At 42.9% G+C, this 21,104-nt stretch overlaps 1 protein-coding gene across 1 annotated transcript in view; it reads right to left on the reverse strand.

Annotated features, from left to right (window-relative positions):
* Positions 1 to 21,104, reverse strand: part of LOC147666252 (phosphatidylinositol 3,4,5-trisphosphate 5-phosphatase 2-like) — a 420,611-nt gene that overhangs the window by 193,736 nt on the left and 205,771 nt on the right. Inside the window, exon 15 of the mRNA XM_086949195.1 lies at positions 8,671 to 8,809. Coding sequence (XP_086805321.1) covers positions 8,671 to 8,809 — 139 coding nt within the window. The remainder of the gene's footprint in view (positions 1 to 8,670; positions 8,810 to 21,104) is intronic.

Raw genomic sequence — 21,104 nt, forward strand, 5'->3', positions numbered from 1 at the left:
TCAAAGAATGATAAAAAAACGAGTAATTATTTATTTATTTATTTATTTATTATTACAATTTGTAAAGCGCATACGTATGCCCGTGGGCGTCTTGTAATATAATATAATAACTCTATGAAACCTCCAAATGATATTAGTATACTCTATTAAAATTCAATTGGAAACAATCACTTCAGCCCTTGCTAAAGAAACAATAAGGCAACAGCTTAACGCCTAGAAAAACCTCAAATTAATCACCATGAAAGCTTCAAAGGCACTGGAAACGTAAACAGGGGTACCACTTACCAACATATATATAAAAAAACAACTAACCGTACTAGCTCCTTTTTTATAGGATATAAAAAATTAAGATGCAGTCCACACAAAACAACCGAGAGCACAACAACGCCCTACTCTGCATCAGACACAGAGCTAAACAGAGACACAGGCACACAAGGGACTAGTGATCAGCCAATGAAATGACCAGAAAATGAAGATAAACCAGCCTGTCAACCCAACATGCTTATATCATAACATAATTTATGACCTGCCTGGCATTTCCTACATGGTCATCAATGTTGGCATTAACCCTTTCTAAGTCCACACCTAATTCTCATTGTTAAACTGCTATTACGGCTTCCATTTAGTGAACTGAAATCAGATGGATGGGTCAATTTGTGTTTTAGAGCTGTTATCCCTCTGAAGGTGACCTACAATGTGATTGGTTTTCCTTTTCTTACTCCCGAAAGTAAACCAGTGACCTTGTGTTTTGTTGTTTTCCTAGACCTTCCCATGCTTCTGCTGTTTTAGTAATATCATTCACCGTGCTTTAATAGTGTCCCTCAAAGGCATCCCTAAAGATGCGGAGGTCTGAACGAATCAAAGTTAATACACACCTGGTTATTCGGATAATTCCAGCCCAAACCACTCAACCTCATTGGCCTATCTCATAGTTGATGCAATCTAGTAAGTGACAGGCCAGCTCCAAGTGGGAACTGACAATATATCACACAGAGGCAGTGTTGCCAATGTTGCTCATCCTCCATACGTTACATTGACCCAAATTGTTTTGTTTACAGAGAATTTTGGGGGTTACAGCTTGGACAAAGTGAAACATGGTCTCGATGAAAGTTTCGAATGGCAACTGTTGGCAACAATGAATTAATGAAATACTTGGGCATTCCTAATATTGGTAAACTTTATTTAACTTAACCTTCTTTGTATTCAGATATACTTAAGCTATGTTTTCTGAATGGATATTTGAATACACTTCTATTTGCTGCTCCTCTTTGTAATATCTACAACCTGTAGGCTGGCTTTGCCTACACAGCTCAATATAATATCTATCTTGTGAAGTACCCTGCTAGCCAAGACCAGATACCTACCCTTATGTACAACTGCTAAGACTTTCCTCCATGTCAATGCCCTTACAACAGCTTAGGATTTATATATCACAGAGCACTCAAACACAAGGTTTGTTGAGGCTGAGGCTGTTTGAGTGGAGGGCGGACCGGGCGAATTGAGAAACACCCCCCTGACAACACCTATCTGGTACATATGAGGCTCATTCCAAGACCGCGCAGCGGACGCGCCACTGGCGCGCCAAAGGCAAGCCAAAGGCAAGCCCATTTGTGCCCGTCCGAGCCCAGACGGGGCCAGGGGCCAGCCACGCTGCCCGTCAGATTACCTACTCCTCTGACGACCTCATTAAACATAACACAGGTCAATCTCGCCCTCCCCAGGCCACCTGTAGCTGGGCCAATAAGCTGGGAATCATCGCGGAGCGATCTTCCTTCCCGGAAATCATGGGGCTGGCCCACTTCCCCAGATCAAACACCCCCAAGCCGGTCGAGCCCAGACCTCATCCCCTAGCCATCTCCTACCTTAATACCCGCTCCCTTGTAAAACATCATCTAGACATCTTCCTTCTGTTGGCCACAGACAGACCCGACATTCTTTTACTGACCGAAACATTGCTGACACCCGACTCTGCCCCTGACATACTGGCAGCCCTCCCCTCCGATTATTACATCCTCCACGTCGATCGCTCACCCAGCAAACTTGGAGGGGGGGGGGGTCGCAGCTATCATTCGCCCCAATCTTAAAGTAAATGGTCTGACCTGCCTTAACCTCCCGGACTCGGAGAACTTGGTGATAAAACTTGACTTCCTCTATGACACCATTGCCTGTGTGCACATATACAGACCACCAAATTACATGCCGTCTTTTCCCTTTGCTTTAAGTGAACAGATTGCAAACTTGGTCATTGACCACGCCAGGGTCCTCCTCATAGGCGACCTCAATTACTGGTTCAATGACCCCTTCGAAGGCCCTAACTCTAGTGAACTCACTGACCTCCTCACCAACCTAAACTTCACTCAGCAGGTCTCCCTGGCCACTCACCACAAAGGACATATTTTAGATCAAGTCTGGACTAACTCTTTGCTGGTCACGACCCCCGCCACGTTTCCTTGCTTATGGTCCAACTACTACCTACTTAAATTTACACTTGCCCACTCAACCACCAAGAAAGCCACAATGATTGCAGGCGGCTTGGCTAGGAAATGGAACGCATTAGACAAAATGGAATTTCTTCAGACAATGGCTAACTCTATCCCGTCCCCCCACCCTGACATTAACATACATGAAGCTACCTCTAGCAGGATGCGCGCAGCAAGCGACATACATGCCCCCCTTAATAAAGTCAAACTGGCGCGTCGTGCAGACGCCCAGAGATGGTTTTCGACTGAGCTGAAATCTAAGAAACTGGCCCTACGTTAAATTGAGCGACAATGGCGCCGGAATTACGCCCCAGACATAAAGCTCAGATTTACCTCCGCCCGGAATGAATACATCAAGGCTATCCTCTCTGCCAAAGCTGCCCATTTCTCCTCACGCATTCTTAACTCTAATAACAGATCGAAAGACATATTCACCATAATGAATGAACTGACCGATGTAGACAGTGTACGCCCCAGGACCATCCCCACCCACACCCTCTGTGACTCACTCAATGACTACTTCATTGAGAACATCTCGTCCATTAACCCTTTCGATGCTGATGACGAGCTGAGCTCGTCATGAATACAGCAGAAGAGTAATTTCCAGCACAGGGGGGGAAAACACCTAGCAGCCAAGGTGTTAAAGCCAGTATACCGAAACTCCCCAACACGATCGCCCTCGCTACCCTCAAAAACAACTGCACTATCAACAGCTTCCCCCCCCCATCACCTTAGAGACATTTCAAGAGCTCCTTGCTAAAGTCAAATCTGGCGCCCCCTTAGACAGTTGCCCCCCTCACATACTAAAATACTGCTTCTCCGCTCTCCCAGATCCTGCCCTTTCTCTCCTGAATTATTCCTTATCATCTGGCCAAGTCCCCTCAGCATTCAAGGAAGCGACAGTAGTGCCACTCCTGAAAAAAACAGGGGCTGACCCCACATGCATGTTAAACTACCGCCCCATCTCCCTACTTCCCTTCCTAGCAAAGGTGATGGAGGCACATGTAGCCAGATGTCTATCTAACTTTCTAGAGGAGTCAAAGTACCTCGAGCCCCATCAGGTAGGCTTTCGGCCTGCGCACTCGATGGAAGCTGTCGTACTTACCGTACTGGACACACTTTGCAACTGCGCAGACAATAACTCCCCCAGGCCTTGGTGCTCCTGGACCTCTCGGCTGCGTTCGACACGGTCGATCACACCATCTTGATCGACCGTATGGGCCAGGCTGGCATCCAGGGCACAGTGGCCAGCTGGCTAAGATATTTCCTGGAGAACAGATCCCAGGCCGTCCGCCTTAACAATCTGGTTGCCCCAAAACAGAGAATCACATGCAGTGTCCCACAGGGCTCCTCCCTGTCCCCCCACATGTTCAACCTCTACATCTTCCCCTTAATTCAGTCCCTCAGAGATAGGAAGGTGACGGTCTTCAACTATGCAGATGACCTACAACTGCTCTTCACGATCAATAACACAGAGAGCTCAATTACAAGCTTTCAGTCTACCATGAGGTTCATCCAATCTTGGATGGACCAAAACCATCTTAAACTAATCCCTGGCAAGACTGAGCTGGTACTCACAGCGGACAGTCCTAAGTACTGGGGACCACATTACTGGCCTTCGGAGATGGGCTCACCACCTTCTCCCTCACTATCTGCAAAAACGCTCGGAGTCACACTAAACAGCGATCTCTCATTGAAATCACAAGCGGGTCTCATGGTCTCCAAATGTTTTTTCCAACTCAGGAAAATAAGAAATGTTTGTGGCCTCCTTACACCAGAGGCCCTCACCCAGGTGGTGATAGCCACTGTCCTATCTCATCTGGAGTACGCCAATTCTCTATATCTTGGCATACCTCTCTACCTACTGAAGCGCCTACAGATGGCCCAGAACTACGCAGCCAGACTGATCCTAAGCCAACCTAGATGGCAACCTGCCACCCCACTACTTAGGAAATTACACTAGCTCCCCATGCTTCAACGCTGCACCTTCAAAACAGGCTGCCCGATCTTTAAATATTTGCACTGCAAAAGCCCCAAATTCATAGACAATGATAGTCAGGCACACCCCTACCCGCAACTTATGTTCAGCCCACCTCCCACTTCTCCATACCCCCTCCTTCAGACGGAAGCGCACGGGAGGCTGCAGATTTGCCACACTCGCTCCTCGACTCTGGAACTCACTCCCCCTCGAAATCCGAGCCTGCCCGGACCTCATACAATTCAGAAGAGCACTTAAAACCTGGCTCAATAAGCAAGCTTACAACTAAAGGTCCTCTCGAGCCACGCACCCTGCCTTTTCTACAGCGCCATGAAACCAATCGGTGTAAGTGCGCTCTACAAATCATTCTTAACATTAACATTAACATTGTTGTCTGCACACATAGCAGCTGGCTAGGTTACATTAAAGGGAAGGAGACATACCATATAAAAACCTTCTTGGCAAGTCACTGCTGTCCAAACAAATTAACCACTCTCACATCCCTTGGCATCCAACAATACTTTAAAAATAATCCTTCCTCAAGCCTGTCCTCTTATAATTATTTAGCAAATTAGGCCAGTTTTACTAGTCTATTGAATTTGGTAATCCTGTTAGATTTTGTAACAACTTGCTACTTCTGTTTTGTTCAAATGTCTCACAAACAGTATCACTCTTTTTCAACCTTACTGCCCTTTCCCTTCCCTCCGCGGCTCCCATTTCCCAACTTTTTCTATCGTTCAGGTGGCATGCCATAGTCTTCCTATAGTGCTTAAATAGCTACGATCTCTGCCATCCTTCTGTATTTCTCAGTAAGATACTGGACAATCTGAAGGGTGACGGTAAGTTGAACTATCTGCAGTATTTATGTTCGCATTTCCCAGATCAAACTTACTGTCCTCCAGTGTTAGTGTCGACATTTTGAGGGTTACGTCAAAAAACAAACTCATCTGGCCAGATTTGCAAAGTAGCTTACACTTTTGAGTAATTTGTCCTTTAGAGCAAGTTTACTACTTTTTGCTTATTCACTAAATCTGAGTGTAAGTTTTCTGTGATGCTAAGGAAAAAATGGCCAACCAATGCTACTGCAACACCCTCTAATAGAAAATAATGGAGGGAGGGAATTAAAATAAAACCCCACAGGAAATAATTGTAAACGAAATAATTTAAAATATGAAAAAATATGTTAACAAAATATTTAAAAATAGTACATATTCATTTTTTAATTATAACATATTGTAAGACCCTATTTGAATTTTAAAATTAATGTAAATATTTGTATCAAAACATAACAAATTGACTTACATTAATTCAATGCATCAATTTTAATAATAATCAACATTGAAAATATGTTAGTCTTTAGGTGGGTATTTTTTTTACTTAAACTTCAGAAAGATATTTTTAATTTAATGTGTGTATTTTTTATACATATTTTTACATTAAATTATACGTATATATATCTTTATGATTTTGTAAATCAGGTCCATTATGTTTTACCTCTCGTATTTGTTGTACCATGTGACATACAGTTGCTGATAACAAATGGCATTGTGAAAAACAGACAGCAGAGGGAGCTTTTCTTCTCGTTCCATAGTGGGATTTTGAAACACTGCTGATGTCTAGGATGAAATCACATTTGTAGAACTGCCCCTTTTCTGACCTTTCAGGCATATTTTCCTACCTACGTTCAATGACATTGTTGTTGGGATGCGAATGTCACCCGCTTGGCAAAAAAACGGTGTACCCTAGTCATGTATGTGAAACTGGTATACTGACTTTTGTTGGCCTAGCCAGCATGTTAATGTAGCATGTGTGTTTGTATGTGTATGTTTTGAGGCCTACACCTTTCCATGGTCATTTCATGGTCACAAAACGGTTCTGGGACATGGAGGGGCGCACCAGGCGTGCACTCGCCTTGTGCGTAGACATTAGACTTCGGTACATGTCCTGGGCTGTTGACATGAAGATGCGATGGCAGCCTTCTTTGTGAATTGATAGAACTGAACAAATCTTTTTTTTTTGTTTCAGGAAGAGTGTAGCATCCTGGCCTCACTTATGTAAAGTTCCACCTAGATGTAACACCCAGACCCTTACACTGCCAGCCCATGTGCATGTTGAGTGCATGGATTGACAGGTGGATGGTAGCAGGACACTTACTTCATGTGAGAGATTTATGACTGGGACTAGTGGGATCCTTGTCGGATAGCCCATGGTTTGATACGGCATAAGATGGAGCAGGGGACACAACTTCTCTAGACAGTGGTCGTGTATCGCCTATATTCCTGGGTCTGAGGGGAGGAGACACAGACACTGAAGTTAGGGAGGATGGAGACAAGGCTACCCTAGAAATTCAATGAGGATTTTTCAGCAAGATATTGCTGATTAGTCCTTCTGGAGCACTGCCATTTGATGGATGATAAAGAGGAGAGAGTCAGCAGATTCTGTTTTTAAAGGTAAGGAAGTTTATTAGCATGGCCTCCCCTTTTATCTTTACATGGCTGGTACTTAGGAAGGTTAATTTCAGCCACGTGGAGCGCCCTCACATTTCGTTGTACCCTTTTTTCGATATCCCTACTTGGAAAATGCATTGGGGGAAGAAAGGGCCTCACAGAGTACTGGAAGAGCTGCAGCTATTCCGTTCCCAGGTAGTGCCTCTACTATGACAACCAAACCTGGACTCCCAGAGGTGAGGGGACATCAACTGAAATGTGTGCAAATTGTTGGAGAAGCTGTGGACTGCCTGGCACCTAGAAGCCCCCCTGTCCGCTCAGAGAAGGAAGAAGAGTGCCTGGCCCTCAGGAAAACAGACTGGCCAGCAGGAGGAGCCCAGCTGTGTTTCCAGTGCATGGAACACCCAGAAGGAGCTGACTGGTGTTCGGAAGTGTGCTAGGTGCTGACCCAAGCTGAGCGGGGTCATCCGGGCTCCATGCATGGGTCATGTGGCGAACAAGTGGCAATACTCCCAATATTACAGTGTGCCATTTGGCTACTTTGCAGCGTTTCACAGGACCTGTTCTGTCGCCGCCAACCAAGATGACCCAAGACGTTATCACCATCATAACTGAAGGTCTCCCAATGGCATGGAGACCGCAGCGGCCAAAGGCGATGACCGTTGAGCCTGGCCCACTGTACTGCTTTATTCAGCAACCTATTCCATGAAGCAGAAATTCCACGCAACCCTGCTCCTGCTGATGGAGACGCCACCTGTGTTACCACAAAAGGTGCAATTCTACCCTTACAACACTGAAACTAATTTACATGGACAGGTAACACACAAGTCTTTGGGAGATACTGAGCCTTGCATTAAGACTTCATTAAAAGACACAACAAATGCTGAACCAAACTCGATAACAAGATACAAAAAAGAACTGTCCTGCGAGTTCCTGCACTGGGAGATTGTTCCTATAATAACTCATCTTTGAGTAGATTCTCACCATGAACCTCCTGCTATTATTAGGTTATTGGAGAAGGGTGGGAGCTGCAGTCACTGTGCGAGACTGATGTAGCTGGACGAGAACTGACACAATTGAATCAAGACACTGTGGAGAGTGTGGGGCCCTTAAGCGTTAATACTTGTCTGTAGCATTGTAGAACCTTGTAGCCATTACTGTGTGGAACATTTCATTTTGCTGTGGTACTAAATACTTCTTTTTTCTAAGATGAGCACTGGACCAAGCAGAATGTTTTTGTGTCTGTTGAGTGACTATTGAGTTCTGAGTGACTGCCCCCAAACTCTCTCCTTGAGAAGTCTTTGCCTGCTCATGCTTGAAACCCTATAGGTGCACATAGGGTGTACAGTTTGGAGAGCCATAGCAGGACGTGCACCAGGACATGAGAAGCACAGAACCTCAAGGACGTTTGATGTTCAGCAGTCCTTACCTGCCCTGAACTCCCACCCCCTCCACCGAAAAGGGTCTTACATGCTTTCAATCCAGAACACATTTCTTTGTAGAATGATAAAATGCATCTCTTTTTAATTTTTCTGATTATTTATAGGTTTATTTAACAATTGTGTTAGTAAGCAGTTATAATGTTTTGTTTCCTAGCCTACAGATACTGAGAAATATGTATACATAACCTTATCACCATGACTGAAAGGACCAAACCCTGATGAAAATATAAAAAAGGAAATGAGACATCTTCCTTCGCCCTGGATGGTCTTCATTGCCAGCCCTTCGCTCCATCGTGAGATGATGGAGCCCCCGCGACAGGTACCTGCACCTCCATGTCCAGGCGGTAGTTCAGGTCTCCAAACCAGAAGAGGTGGTTGAACCTCAGGGAGACGTCGAAGACGCTCAGCTTCCGGTCTCCGATGGCCAGGGAGCGCAGGATGTCCAGGTAATTCTGATTCCGCCTGAAACAGACAAATATATTGACAAATGAAGAGCAGCCATCAGGACATACTATTACCAATACCTGATGCTTCAATAAATTTGTGTATTTAGCATCATGCATTACGCCTCTCATAAATGCTGCTACCCATCACATTCCATATTCTCACATCGCTTCATCGCAATCAAAAGAGACATTGTAACAAATCCAGCTTAACTGCTTTTGGATTGAGCATATTCTATCTCCTCACATCAGGTTAGAATTTGTAAAGTATTTATCCGGGCTGCCATTGTGTACAACTGCATACTGTGCCAGGACTCATGTGTGTATCTATGGCACTGCAATGTCTCAGAAATGGGGGCACCGCTGTCAACTGAGGACTCCAGAGATCAGGATACTGGAAGTCTGTGTCCTCTGTAGTTAGAGTAATATTTTAACTTTGTTAATATTTTGGTTAGACAAATCTACCTCTGGTTTTGCACACTATTAGTGCATTCAACTAAGTTTCATTATGTCAGGTTCTGTGCTGATCCATACAGAGCGGAGAAATATAAAAGGGGTGAAAAAAAAACCTTGTTCCATTTCAATTTTTATAGTAATATTTGCTCTTGTCTGCAGCAAACACTGCTGAATGGAATCACAACAAACTTGGCATGAAACTAGAAAATTACTCACAACAGTGTCTTTTGTGGTTTGGAAGTAAATCCACTCAGTAGTTTTTGCTGTATCTGCATTACAAAAAGTTTTTGGATAGGGATTGAAGGATTACATTTGTAGAAATAGCACCTTTTTTTCCTCAGCTAATCCATGGAGCTGGATGATTTAAGGAGAATCTGAGGGCTACAAATCCATTTTTTTCCTCCTTTCCATTCACTATCCTGTAGTTCCGTAGTTCGAGGGTCTGTGGTTCGGTGCTTCCGAACCCGTTCAGTAAAGGTCGTCAGAAATAGACGATTTTGGTGTCAGCGGACCGCAAATCACGAGTGCGGTGTGTACGAGTGTTTTCGTCTTAATCGATCAATGAGAACACTACCTATTCAGGGATTTCGTTTGAACCCTCGGGTTCCATTTTGTGTGCGGCAGCCATTTTTGTGGTTGCCCTCACATAGGCCGATGACTGCGGCCGAGCGAGTCCTTGGGACACGTACACCTTAGCTGACTTCTGTATGACCTGGCCGAACTGACTCCCTTGCCTGAGGCTGACCTCGCTGAGCCAGTTCCTTGTTAAGCAGCTGGTCAGATAAAGATCAAAGAGCAGGACATTGCTGAGTTTACAGTACACTGCACCCACCTTTCTATGTTATGTTATGTTATGTTAATTGATTTTTTGAGCGCACAGCTGCCCCAGCGAAGGGGCGTCCCGGCGCTATATCTGAAATGGTAACATAACTAACAAAATAGACAGAGTAGGGAAATTTTAATAAGGCAGGGGGAAAAGATACGTTTTAACAGCTTTCCTGAAAGCAAAAAGATCTTGCTTTCAATCTGTTTCTGCTCCTTCCTTTAAGACATAATCACTGATTTGGGTTGAGGTTTTATGATGGGTTTGTCCGGCCTGATCCAACAGGATATTGGAATGTGCTTGGTCATTTCTGGTGGGCTGGACAAAGGAAAATGGGATTGTCGTCATGCGCTACTTTTGAAATGTCACACTGTCATTGGTTAGTTTGTATGTAATTGATGCTACTTTGGAATGTGATTTTTGGCATAAAAGACCATGCTCCGCTCATTGAAATTGTGCAGTCTCTAGCGAACCACCTGTGTTGTGCTTCGTAGACCTCTGTTCCTGGTTGCAGCCAATAAACTTTGGTCTTTGAAGTCATCGAGAAGTGTGCCGTGTCTCTGTTTGCCGAGGCAGGGGAATCCGAAGACTTCAAGCGTTTTTCCTGGCGCTGCTGGGTTCTAAAACCCGGTTCTTCAATCCATAGATCCTACGAAGGAATGGTAGATCCTCACAATCTGATAGTCTGGATGTGATTTCTGTTGAAGCCACAATGATATATTGCAAGCGATCCATGAATACGTGCATTTCCTGCATGCGGTGACCCTAGGGAGGACGTATGTAGTCTCCAGGGTTAGATATACACCACCAAAATAGAACAAGGACACCACTTTTCCTCTGCTTCAATTTTGTAAATCTTTAGATCCACCATTTGATCCACCATTTGTATCCCTGTGCTCCCAAATCTGCATTTGCAAAGCTCAAGGAGCAGGCTGTTCCTGGTAACCATTGTAGACCTGAAGATCCGGATCTGTGAAACAAAAATATATTGGGCCCGATTCACATAGGCAGACTTACACTTTTGTGTAAATTTATTCTTTTTGGTATTCACAAAGGTAAACTTAGACCAAAAGTCTAACTTTACTACTTTTCGGTATTCACAAAGGTAAACTTAGCATTTTATTGTATCTTTTATTATGTTTGCTAGGTAACAGTGCCTATACTAATGGGATGTTTGTTTTTTAATACTCATAATGTATTTTGTATATTTGACTGAATGGTGGTGGGCACGGCTTAAAAGTGCCATGCATCATTCTTGTGTTAAATTGTGTTAAGGTTTGTAAATTTTTTTTGGTATCTTACATGATTATTATATCAATCTTGAGGTTGTCATGTAGTAAAAAGGAGCCTTTTTATGTGTGATTAGTAAGTGCTGGGGTACATCTATGCCTACATTATTTGTATGCGCTGCAGGTGTTTCACTGGCTGTTATATGTGTTCTGGCAATTGTTATTTTTGGGTTGGTGTGGCAGTGTGTTACCCTGTTGCTTGTTCACGTACCATTGGCATAATATTTTTGAGTATTGTTCCTGTTGGCCCGTCTGGCTTCTTTTAGGTAATTTAAAATAGTTCTTACTTCTATTTCAGTAAAATTAGGGAGATGGTTATGTTTCCTAACCCTATCAACTATTTGATTTACAGTGGTAGCCATACCATAGAAAGTGCTTGAATAATATTTGGTGCATTTCCAGTGTAATTTCTCTCTGGCTGTGGTCTCCTTAATATAACTATATCCTCTAATTTTTAATAACAGCTTCCCATTTTTTGGATTTGATGTATTTTGCTGTTTCTGTCATTTTTTCTGTGGGTTTTAGAGTATGAATAATGTAAATTTATTTTATCAAACAAAATATGAGGTGTTATATTTATTTTAACTTTTTTATATTGCATGTGTTCATTTTAACTTATGTTCTGGGTGTTGTCTTTGTTTTAGTTGTGGATGTTTGTAATGCAACTCTATTTTGTGTTTCTTTTGGTACAGTTTTATTGGGTTGGTTTATTTTATAATGTTAAATTTAGTAAGGGGAATGTTGTACTCTATAAATGTATTTAAATGCTATGTTTAGTTACATTTTAGTTGTGTACTTTGGTGCAATACTTACTTTTGAGGTGTCTTTTTGTCAAGTAAGTTAGTATCTGTGTTTTTTTTCGTTTTTGGCATTTTGTTTTTTCTTGTAGGGGTGCACCTGTTATTTTGAAACAGCATAGCGTAGTTTTAATTATTTGGTATTTTAACATACTTTTACTTATTCATTAATTTTGTTAGCTTTTATTGATAGTTAAACTTACTTTGTAGTATTAAGAAGTTTGTTGAAGTGTTTCAATCTTCCTTTGTAGGTTTGTAATCCAGAAGATTGACGCTATCCTGCTGTATTTCATTTTTAGGAAACATTTTGTTGTGCATTTTCTTGGCTTTTATTCTATTTGTTTATGCTTATTTTGATAGGTTGGTTGGAGACTGGCTTGCATTTGTTTTTTGTCCATTTATGGTGTTGGTTGATTAGTGTTTTAATGGGTTATTTAATATACTAATTATATTTTGATAATTTAACATTTAAAATAATATTGTGTGTTTTATTTAGAATTATGTTAATTTTTCTAGTGTTCAATCGTTTGATTTTTGTGATTCTTATGTTTACTATTTTTAATGTGTAGGCAATACTCGTATGTCTATTTTTGTTTACAATATTATTGTATTTTATATATTTTTCTACAGCATTTTTGCTATTAATATTTGTATGATTTCTATTTGGGTATATGGTCCTGATATTTATATTTTCAATATGTTGTATGGATTTCTGTATAAGTTTATATTGTTTTTGTCGATATAGTGTCATGCAATCGTTTACTTATGGGAGTCCAACACATCTTCTATGTCTCGGCATAGTGTGTACAGCTACATGTTAGCTGAGGTACATTAAGCCAAATGGTATGGGTTTCATGCTACATATAAAGCCACGTATGTAATACAAGTATTTAGCAAGTGGCTGTGCTCAAAATGTGGCATGGCGCCAGTCCTTCTATGGACCAGTATTGGGCAACACTACTGTAATAGATCCTCATGCTGCACCTTTTGCAACCCTACTCAGATGTAACTTCCTGTTTTAAATGTTGGCAGTCAGTCTAAATTAGAAAAAGCTCTATCAAAAAGACAAATGTTAAAAACAAGAAATTTGGAATGAGTTTTTGATTGCAGACCTGGCAGAAATTAAAACATGTAACAGCTTTTTATTTTTTTTTATTGTGTAAATCCCCTTTAATGATATATGCAACCACCCGGCCAAATCCTAGTCTTGGTACAAGGCTGGAAAGGGTATCGACTTTTGACTACCTGGGGGTCACTATTAATGAGAGCCTGACGTGGGGCCCCCAGCAAATTAAGTAACAATTAAAATTGGCCTAACTAGCAGGCGGAATCCTCAAGCTATCCAATAAGTCCACCATTAAACCTGCTGGCCCACCTTTGGAGGTATATAAAACACAAGCTAGGGGTGCGATTATGTATGGCGGCGAACTATGGGGATACTCTTGTAGGCCCGAAATTACCAAGATAGAAAAACATTTTTAAGACAGTTGCTAGCACTACCATCTAGCACTCCACTTTTCCCTCTAAGGCTCGATTTGGGGGTCAGACCCATTGACGAGGAACTAGCGCTTAAACCTCTCAGGTTTTGGCGCAGGCTCTGTGTAACACCGGAGCTGTCATACTACAGCCTGAAACTTAAAGAAATACTGACCTTTTCCAGGGCAGGGAAAATTCCCTGGCTTATATTTATAAAGAATGAATGTGAACGGTTAGGAGTACCTGCCCTATGGTCTGACCCGGAGAGGGGCTGCAAAATCATCACACGTAAGCTACTCACGAGGACATTTTGTGATGATAAACTTACTGCTGCATTGTCCAATCCCCATGTTGGCACTTTAACTGCCTCCTTTTTAATGGTCAAAGACTTCTACCATTTTGAGCATTTTATGGATGACATATATCCTATTTTAGCAAGAAAATTGTATGTACAGTGGAGATATGGTGCTCTACCCTTGCGAGCCTTTACCAGTAGATGGTCACCTGCTGCTCTGAAACATTGCCCTGGGTGTGACTGTGACATGGAAAATGAGCTGCACGTTCTCTTCTTTTGTCCAGCATATTACAAGTTCAGGAAGTATTGGCTCGTACCTTTGTGCAAGAATCTTGGTTTTACACAATGTATGAGTGCTCTAAGAGTGCTAAAAACAGATACAACCAGACCCATTGTTTTCGCTGCTTCGCAATTCCTGCCAGCAATGTGGCACAAGCGAAGGTATTTAATTGCCAGAACCTGATTATGGATTGTTAGCTAATAGAAAGTGTACTGTCTTTCTGTAAATCCTGTAAATTTTTTACTGTTTTTTATCAAATGATTTATTTATATCTTTTTAAAGTGGTGTTTTTTATCTGCAAAAGCATTGCCAAAATTGTCTGCACTAGCAAAATGCTGGGGAACTCATTTTGTCATGCAATAGCGTATTGAATTGCCACCCATGAATATTGTTTTTTTTATGCTCTTGTATTCTTTTATGGCATATTGCCGAAATAAAGATTTCAAAATGAAATGATATATGGGCAGAATAGATATGGAAAAGTGTTATCGATTTCTGTACTTAATTTCTAAGGCTTTTACTCTCTCAAAGCCTTGGAGGCATAGACAAAAATGGGGAACATCCTTTACAACGCAGATGTTACACCGCAGTTCCCTTACGACGCAACTTTTACAACGCAAGTTGTAACAACGAATTGCGCTGGGGGGCGCTCCAGGATAGTAAGTAGTTTAATTTACTATCCAACTCCTTCCCTACTATCCACGGGGATTGGAGTTGGAATAGTAAATTAAACTATTCACTATCCAGCCCCCAACAACGCAAGTCGTGGTAACCACTTGCGTTGTAAAACATGCGTCGTAAAGTACTGCGATGTAAAACATCGCGTTGTAACGACATACATCCAACAAAAATTAAATGTTTGACCATACTTTGTTTCTTTCTGTTAGGGTGCTTTCTCAAACCGGCGCCTAAGTCTCTTTTGGTGCTGCTGAGGGGTGCTGTTTCCTTCAGAAGTTAAATGAGTGGAGCTAATTAGCAGCAATGAAAACTCAAACCGAGTACATACCAATCTGGATTGGAAAGGGACAGCAGCACAAATAAAATTATGCTACAGTATCAGAAAGAGAAGAGTATTGGTGGCAACTGGGAAAGGATAGCTAAGCAGGGAAGTACAGAAAACTGTTATCACAAGATCAGGATTAGAAACACAAATCTGAAACAGGCAGATGTGAGGGCTCAATTCAGGGACAAGAGACAAGCACAGGATTCACAAGTGGGGTGATGCTCATGGCTGGAGCTCGCGAATGAGGAGAGGGTGCTGCCAGCACAGCAACGACTGAGATGAGGCACGTGCCAACAGATAGTCGTAAAACAGGATCCTAATCGCAGTGCCAAACGCTGCCGGAAGATCACACCACTTGCATATGGCATTGGCAGCAAAACACAAGACTTAACCGAAGAACAGAGGACTCAAGGAAAAGGTTAGTGTAAGAACCCCAAGGGCCAGATGCAGGTATCCAAATACCGGTCGGTAACGGCCGAAAATACTGATTTTCGGCCGTTACCGACCGGTATTTGGATACTGAGATGTAGGGAATCTCAAAATGCAGATTTGGTAATTTTACCGAATCGGTAATTTTACTGAATCTGTATTTTGAGATGTAGGTGGCACTGTAAACAGTGCCAAAGTGTTTTATGGATTCGTTATTTACCACTAACTACTAGTTGGTGGTAAATAACGAATACCTGTGTATATGCAAATCTGTGCATGTACACCTGTGCCATGTGGCACACATACATGCCCTAAGGGCACAAGCACTAATCAGGGGTGCAACAGGGTGTCGAAGTGACACCCTGCCACCCTTGAATTATTCGGTATTTACCAAATTGGTAATTACCGATTCGGTAATTGACATTCATTCCTATGGGCCTCCAGGCCCATAGGAATCAATGGCAAATACCGAATCGGTAATTACCGAATCTTACCGATTCGGTAAAAAATACCGAATTATTACCTACATCTACTTTACCGATTCTAAAATACTGAATCGGTAAAAATTGGTATTTTAGAATCGGTAAAAAAGATTTACCTACATCTAGCCCTTGGTTATTATTTGGCCGGGGGTGACTACCCAGAACAATGAATAATCATAATCCTTTTCAGGGTGAACTCTCCAAGTCACTAAATTAACCTTAACTCATCTCCCTGATAGCCATGGCACAGAGCAGAGATGCTCAACTGAGGACAATGTGTAAAGTATTTATGTGGTACCAAGCAGGGATAAAGCCAAAAAGGGAAAATAAAAATCCCAAACGGAATTTGAAAAATATATATACAAAAATCCAATAATGAGAACCGCAGAAATGAATCTTTAAAGTTTTAAGTAAAACTAGCTCCAAAAAGCACAAAGCACCAATGATAATCAATGGCCGACTTAAGACCTAGAAACAATTTGAGGCTGATGGAACATGCATCATATATACCACCAAGGTTCATCTTGGTCAAAAATGTTACCTTCTAACTTGAACCACATGAGTACACTTCTAAAGCCCCAGGACCTCTGGAGAGGGTACCTAGAGACTTCCAGGGTATCAGGTTAAGGCCAACAATGGAGTCCAGTTCAAGTACAATGGCCACTAGTCAGTTGAGCACTTTAGGAAAATGGCCTCTTGCAGTTTGTGATGTGCTTGTAGCCACACAGAAGGTCAGCCAAATGACACTTGGAGCCAACTTCTTTACTCTGGGTACAAGTAAGAGCAGGCGCAGTGCTTTGGACTCCTCTCTGGTCACAGACAGCAGGTTCAGTCCTTTTCTGTTCTTCCACATCTCCAGTAGTGTTCTGAAGTGGGTGCCTGCAGGTGTCACATAAGCCTGTCATCAGCTAGTGGGTGAGGGTGACTCAAGAGCACTCCCCAACCAATGAGTTAAAAGATCCCGGTAAAATCCTACTCAATTTTCCAGTAGTTCCTGTTTGCCCCACTCCATATAGGCCCACAATTTTGAAGCAACCACTATACCCATAACGAACACAGACAGAGAAGTCTGGTGGGACAAAAGCAGGGTCCTCCAGCAACTAGACAGGAAATCCACAAGAGTGCCTCAAGTGAAACATATGACTTAACAGACGTGTCAAGCAGGATTTAGCAGTGTAGTATCACGGGATGCCAACAGACACTACTCTAAATATTCTTTTGAGCTCAGAGGATATACTTTCTGTTCATCATATTGTTTGGTCTGAGAGGCATTCTTGACAGTTCAGGCAGGTAAAGGGTAACATTACAAAAGTTATGCTTCCTTAATATTTACTAAAAATCCAAATGAATTGAAGTTTTACTAACTGGTAAAAATGGTGGTTTAATATCTTTTCTGTCTTTTCTATCTAGTCCCATTCCTGAGATACAGTATTAGTAGTTTAACCTCTGCTCTGGTTTTCTACATAGGACAGCTAGGCCTGCCACAGTAAAAATAGCGTTTACGGCCTTGTCACTTCACGGACATTTTAACATTACTTTTATACTATGTCCCACTTGTATATAATATGCACCATACCTTGTGAGCTACAAGGTGTACACATAGGTGAATAACTATAACTTAAATGGGAGGTATTTACCTGTCAAAAAGGGGTATTTTAACAGGTTACAAAGCAGGTTTTACACTACAGCAGCAAAACACACAAGAAGATGGACGGAATGTTGCACAATCGCAAAACATTCACCCCCAGTCACAGATCTGTGTTTAATCCATCGTTATTTTGCTCACCAAGCCACCCCAGATTAGACATGGCCATATGCAAATCAGTCTTGACCCTGGGCCTCATGGGAACAGTCCAGCCCATTCTGCCAAGCCATGTCTTCCCTGGACCGGAATTATGCATCCTAGGACCGGTTTCTGGCTATCAGCCGTCTTCAGCCAGGATAGCTTGACTCCAGTGGCTTAGTGAGCACGGGACTCACGTCTGGGCATACCCTTCCCACATAGAGTGAACAGCAAAACACACAAGATGATAACCGGAATGTTGCACAATGGCAAAACATTCCACCCCAGTCATAGATCTGGGTTTAATCCATCGTTATTTTGCTCACCAAGCCACCCCAGTTCAGACATGGCCATATGCAAATCAGTCTGTTATGTTATGTTATGTTATGCTATAAAATGTTTTGTAGCGTGCTCTGCTACTGCAAAGTATCCTGGCGTGATATGTGAGATTGACCAGAGACATCAGTCAAGGGGGGGAGATTAAATGCTGAGATTGAATAAGTGGGTTTTGAGCCCTTTTTTGAACCCCGCCAGTGTGGGTGATGCTCTCAAAGAAAGCGGCAGAGAATTCCATGATCGAGCTGTTTGAACAGAAATGGATTGACCGCCCAATCTTGCGTATCTGACTTTGGGCATTGTCATCAAATGCAGATTAGCCGATCGAAGAGCGCGGCGAGGGGTATACAAAATGAACCTTTTATGCAGATATTGTGGACCAAGTTGGTGCAAGGCGCGATAGGCCAGGACCAGCGATTTGAACGAAATGCGATGGGCCACTGGGAGCCAATGAAGGTCTCGGAGATGGGCACGCACACTGGTTCTTCTCGGGAGATGAAACAAGAGTCGCACAACCGCGTTCTGAATAATCTGCAACCGTTTTATGAGGTATGCGGGGAGACCACTAAACAGTGCATTGGCATAGTCAAGCCTTGCCAAATTCAGGGCCCGCAGGACAGTCTCTTTCGCCTCCCTAGCGAGAAGTGGAAAGAACCTCTTGAGTGACTTGAGGGTGGCGAAACAGGTCCCTGTGAGTTTTTTTAGGTGGACTTCAAACTTGAGGTCCTGTCCGAACCATACCCCCAGGTTTTTTGCCGGGCCTCCGAAAGAACTGGGACACGGAAGATTAGTCGGCCAGATGAGATCTCTGAAATTGGCCAGGAAGTTACCGTAGAATAAAATCTCAGATTTGTCCTCGTTACATTTGAGCTGAGCTAAGGCAAGCCAGCGAAAGACATGGGACAGACAAGTACGGACCACTAAGGCATCCAGACAGTCCTTTGGCCAGGTGAACAACAGCTGCGTGTCGTCAGCATACGCCATTATTTTTGCTCCCCACTGCTCAGCCAGATAGATTAACGGGGTCATATAAACGTTAAACAGCAGAGGACTCAATGTAGAGCCCTGCAGCACCCCAGTGGTGAGCTTCTTGGGTAGCGAAGCGTGTGGTGGCATCCATACCTGCTGCGTCCGATCAGACAAGAACGATGAGATCCAGGCAAGGACCGCACCTGACAGGCCTACCTCTGCCAGCCTCGTCAGCAGCTGAGTATGGGGCACCGTATCGAAGGCGGCAGAGAGGTCCAACAGAACCAGGACCGCCCTGCCGCCCCCCCATCCAGACACTCCCTGATGGCCTCCGATACCTCAACCAGTCTTGACCCTGGGCCTCATGGGAACAGTCCAGCCCGAACTGCCAAGCCATGTCTTCCCTGGACTAGAATCAAGCATCCTAGGACCGCTTTGTGTCTATCAGCCGTCTTCAGCCAGGATAGCTTAACTCCAGTGGCTTAGTGAACACGGGACCCACGTCTGGGCATACCCTTCCCACATAGGGTGAACAGCAAAATACACAAGATGATGGACGGAATGTTGCACAATGGCAAAACATTCACCCCCAGTCACAGATCTAGGTTTAATCCATCGTTATTTTGCTCACCAAGCCACCCCAGTTCAGACATGGCCATATGCAAATCAGTCTTGACCCTGGGCCTCATGGGAACAGTCCTGCCCGAACTGCCAAGCCATGTCTTCCGTGGACCGGAATCAAGCATCATAGGACCGGTTTCTGGCTATCAGCCGTCTTCACCCAGGATAGCTTGACTCCAGTGGCTTAGTGAGCACAGGACCCACGTCTGGGCATATCCTTCCCACATAGGGTGAACAGCAAAACACACAAGATGATGGACGGAATGTTGCACAATGGCAAAACATTCACCCCCAGTCACAGATCTGGGTTTAATCCATCGTTATTTTGCTCACCAAGCCACCCCAGTTCAGACATGGCAGAGGATGTACTTTCTGTTCAGCATATTGTTTGGTCTGAGAGGCATTCTTGACAGTTCAGGCAGGTAAAGGGTAACATTAAGAAAGTTATACTTCCTTAATATTTACTAAAAATCCAAATGAATTGAAGTTTTACTAACTGGTAAAAATTGTGGTTTCATTTCTTTTCTGTCTAGTCCCATTCCTGAGATACAGTATTAGTAGTTTAACCTCTGCCCTGGATTTCTACATAGGACAGCTAGGCCAGCCACAGTAAAAATAGCGTTTACGGCCTTGTCACTTCATGGACATTTTAACATTACTTTTATACTATGTCCCAATTGTATATATTATGCACCATACCTTGTGGGCTACAAGGTGTACACATGGGTGAATAACTATTACTTAAATGGGAGGTATTTACCTGTCAAAAGGGTGTATTTTAACAGGTTACAAAGCAGGTTTTACACTGCAGCAGGTAGGCTACATGTCATGTTTGTACTGCCACTAGAGTGGTTGGCACAATAGGTGCACTTTCTACACCATATTCTAAGGATGTAAAGGCAAATTAAATGTACAAATTAGGAATAACCCACTTATGTTTAAAGGTGGAGCACCATCATTCTACTCCTGGTTAAAAGTAAAGTAAAATGCACAAAGTTTTAGAGCCAGCAAAAATATTGGGTCCAACAAAAAGTGAAACATTGTGGGTGACCACGCAGAAAAGCCAGATTCCAACAGTTAGTATAGATCTTGAAAACAGAACAAGTTGTATGCAAGCACATAAAAACAGAACATGGGAAACGAAAAGGTATGAGAAGGGAATGCAGCACAGAAGTGGATACAGAAGCCAAGCAGAAGGTAAAAGACTGAAGAGACACAGAATCGGGCCGAAATGTATATACGCAGCTGCGGAAATATGGCATGCATAAGGAATGC

This window comes from Lissotriton vulgaris, unplaced genomic scaffold, assembly GCF_964263255.1.
Source record: "Lissotriton vulgaris unplaced genomic scaffold, aLisVul1.2 SCAFFOLD_568, whole genome shotgun sequence".
NCBI classification, from domain to species: Eukaryota; Metazoa; Chordata; class Amphibia; order Caudata; family Salamandridae; genus Lissotriton; species Lissotriton vulgaris.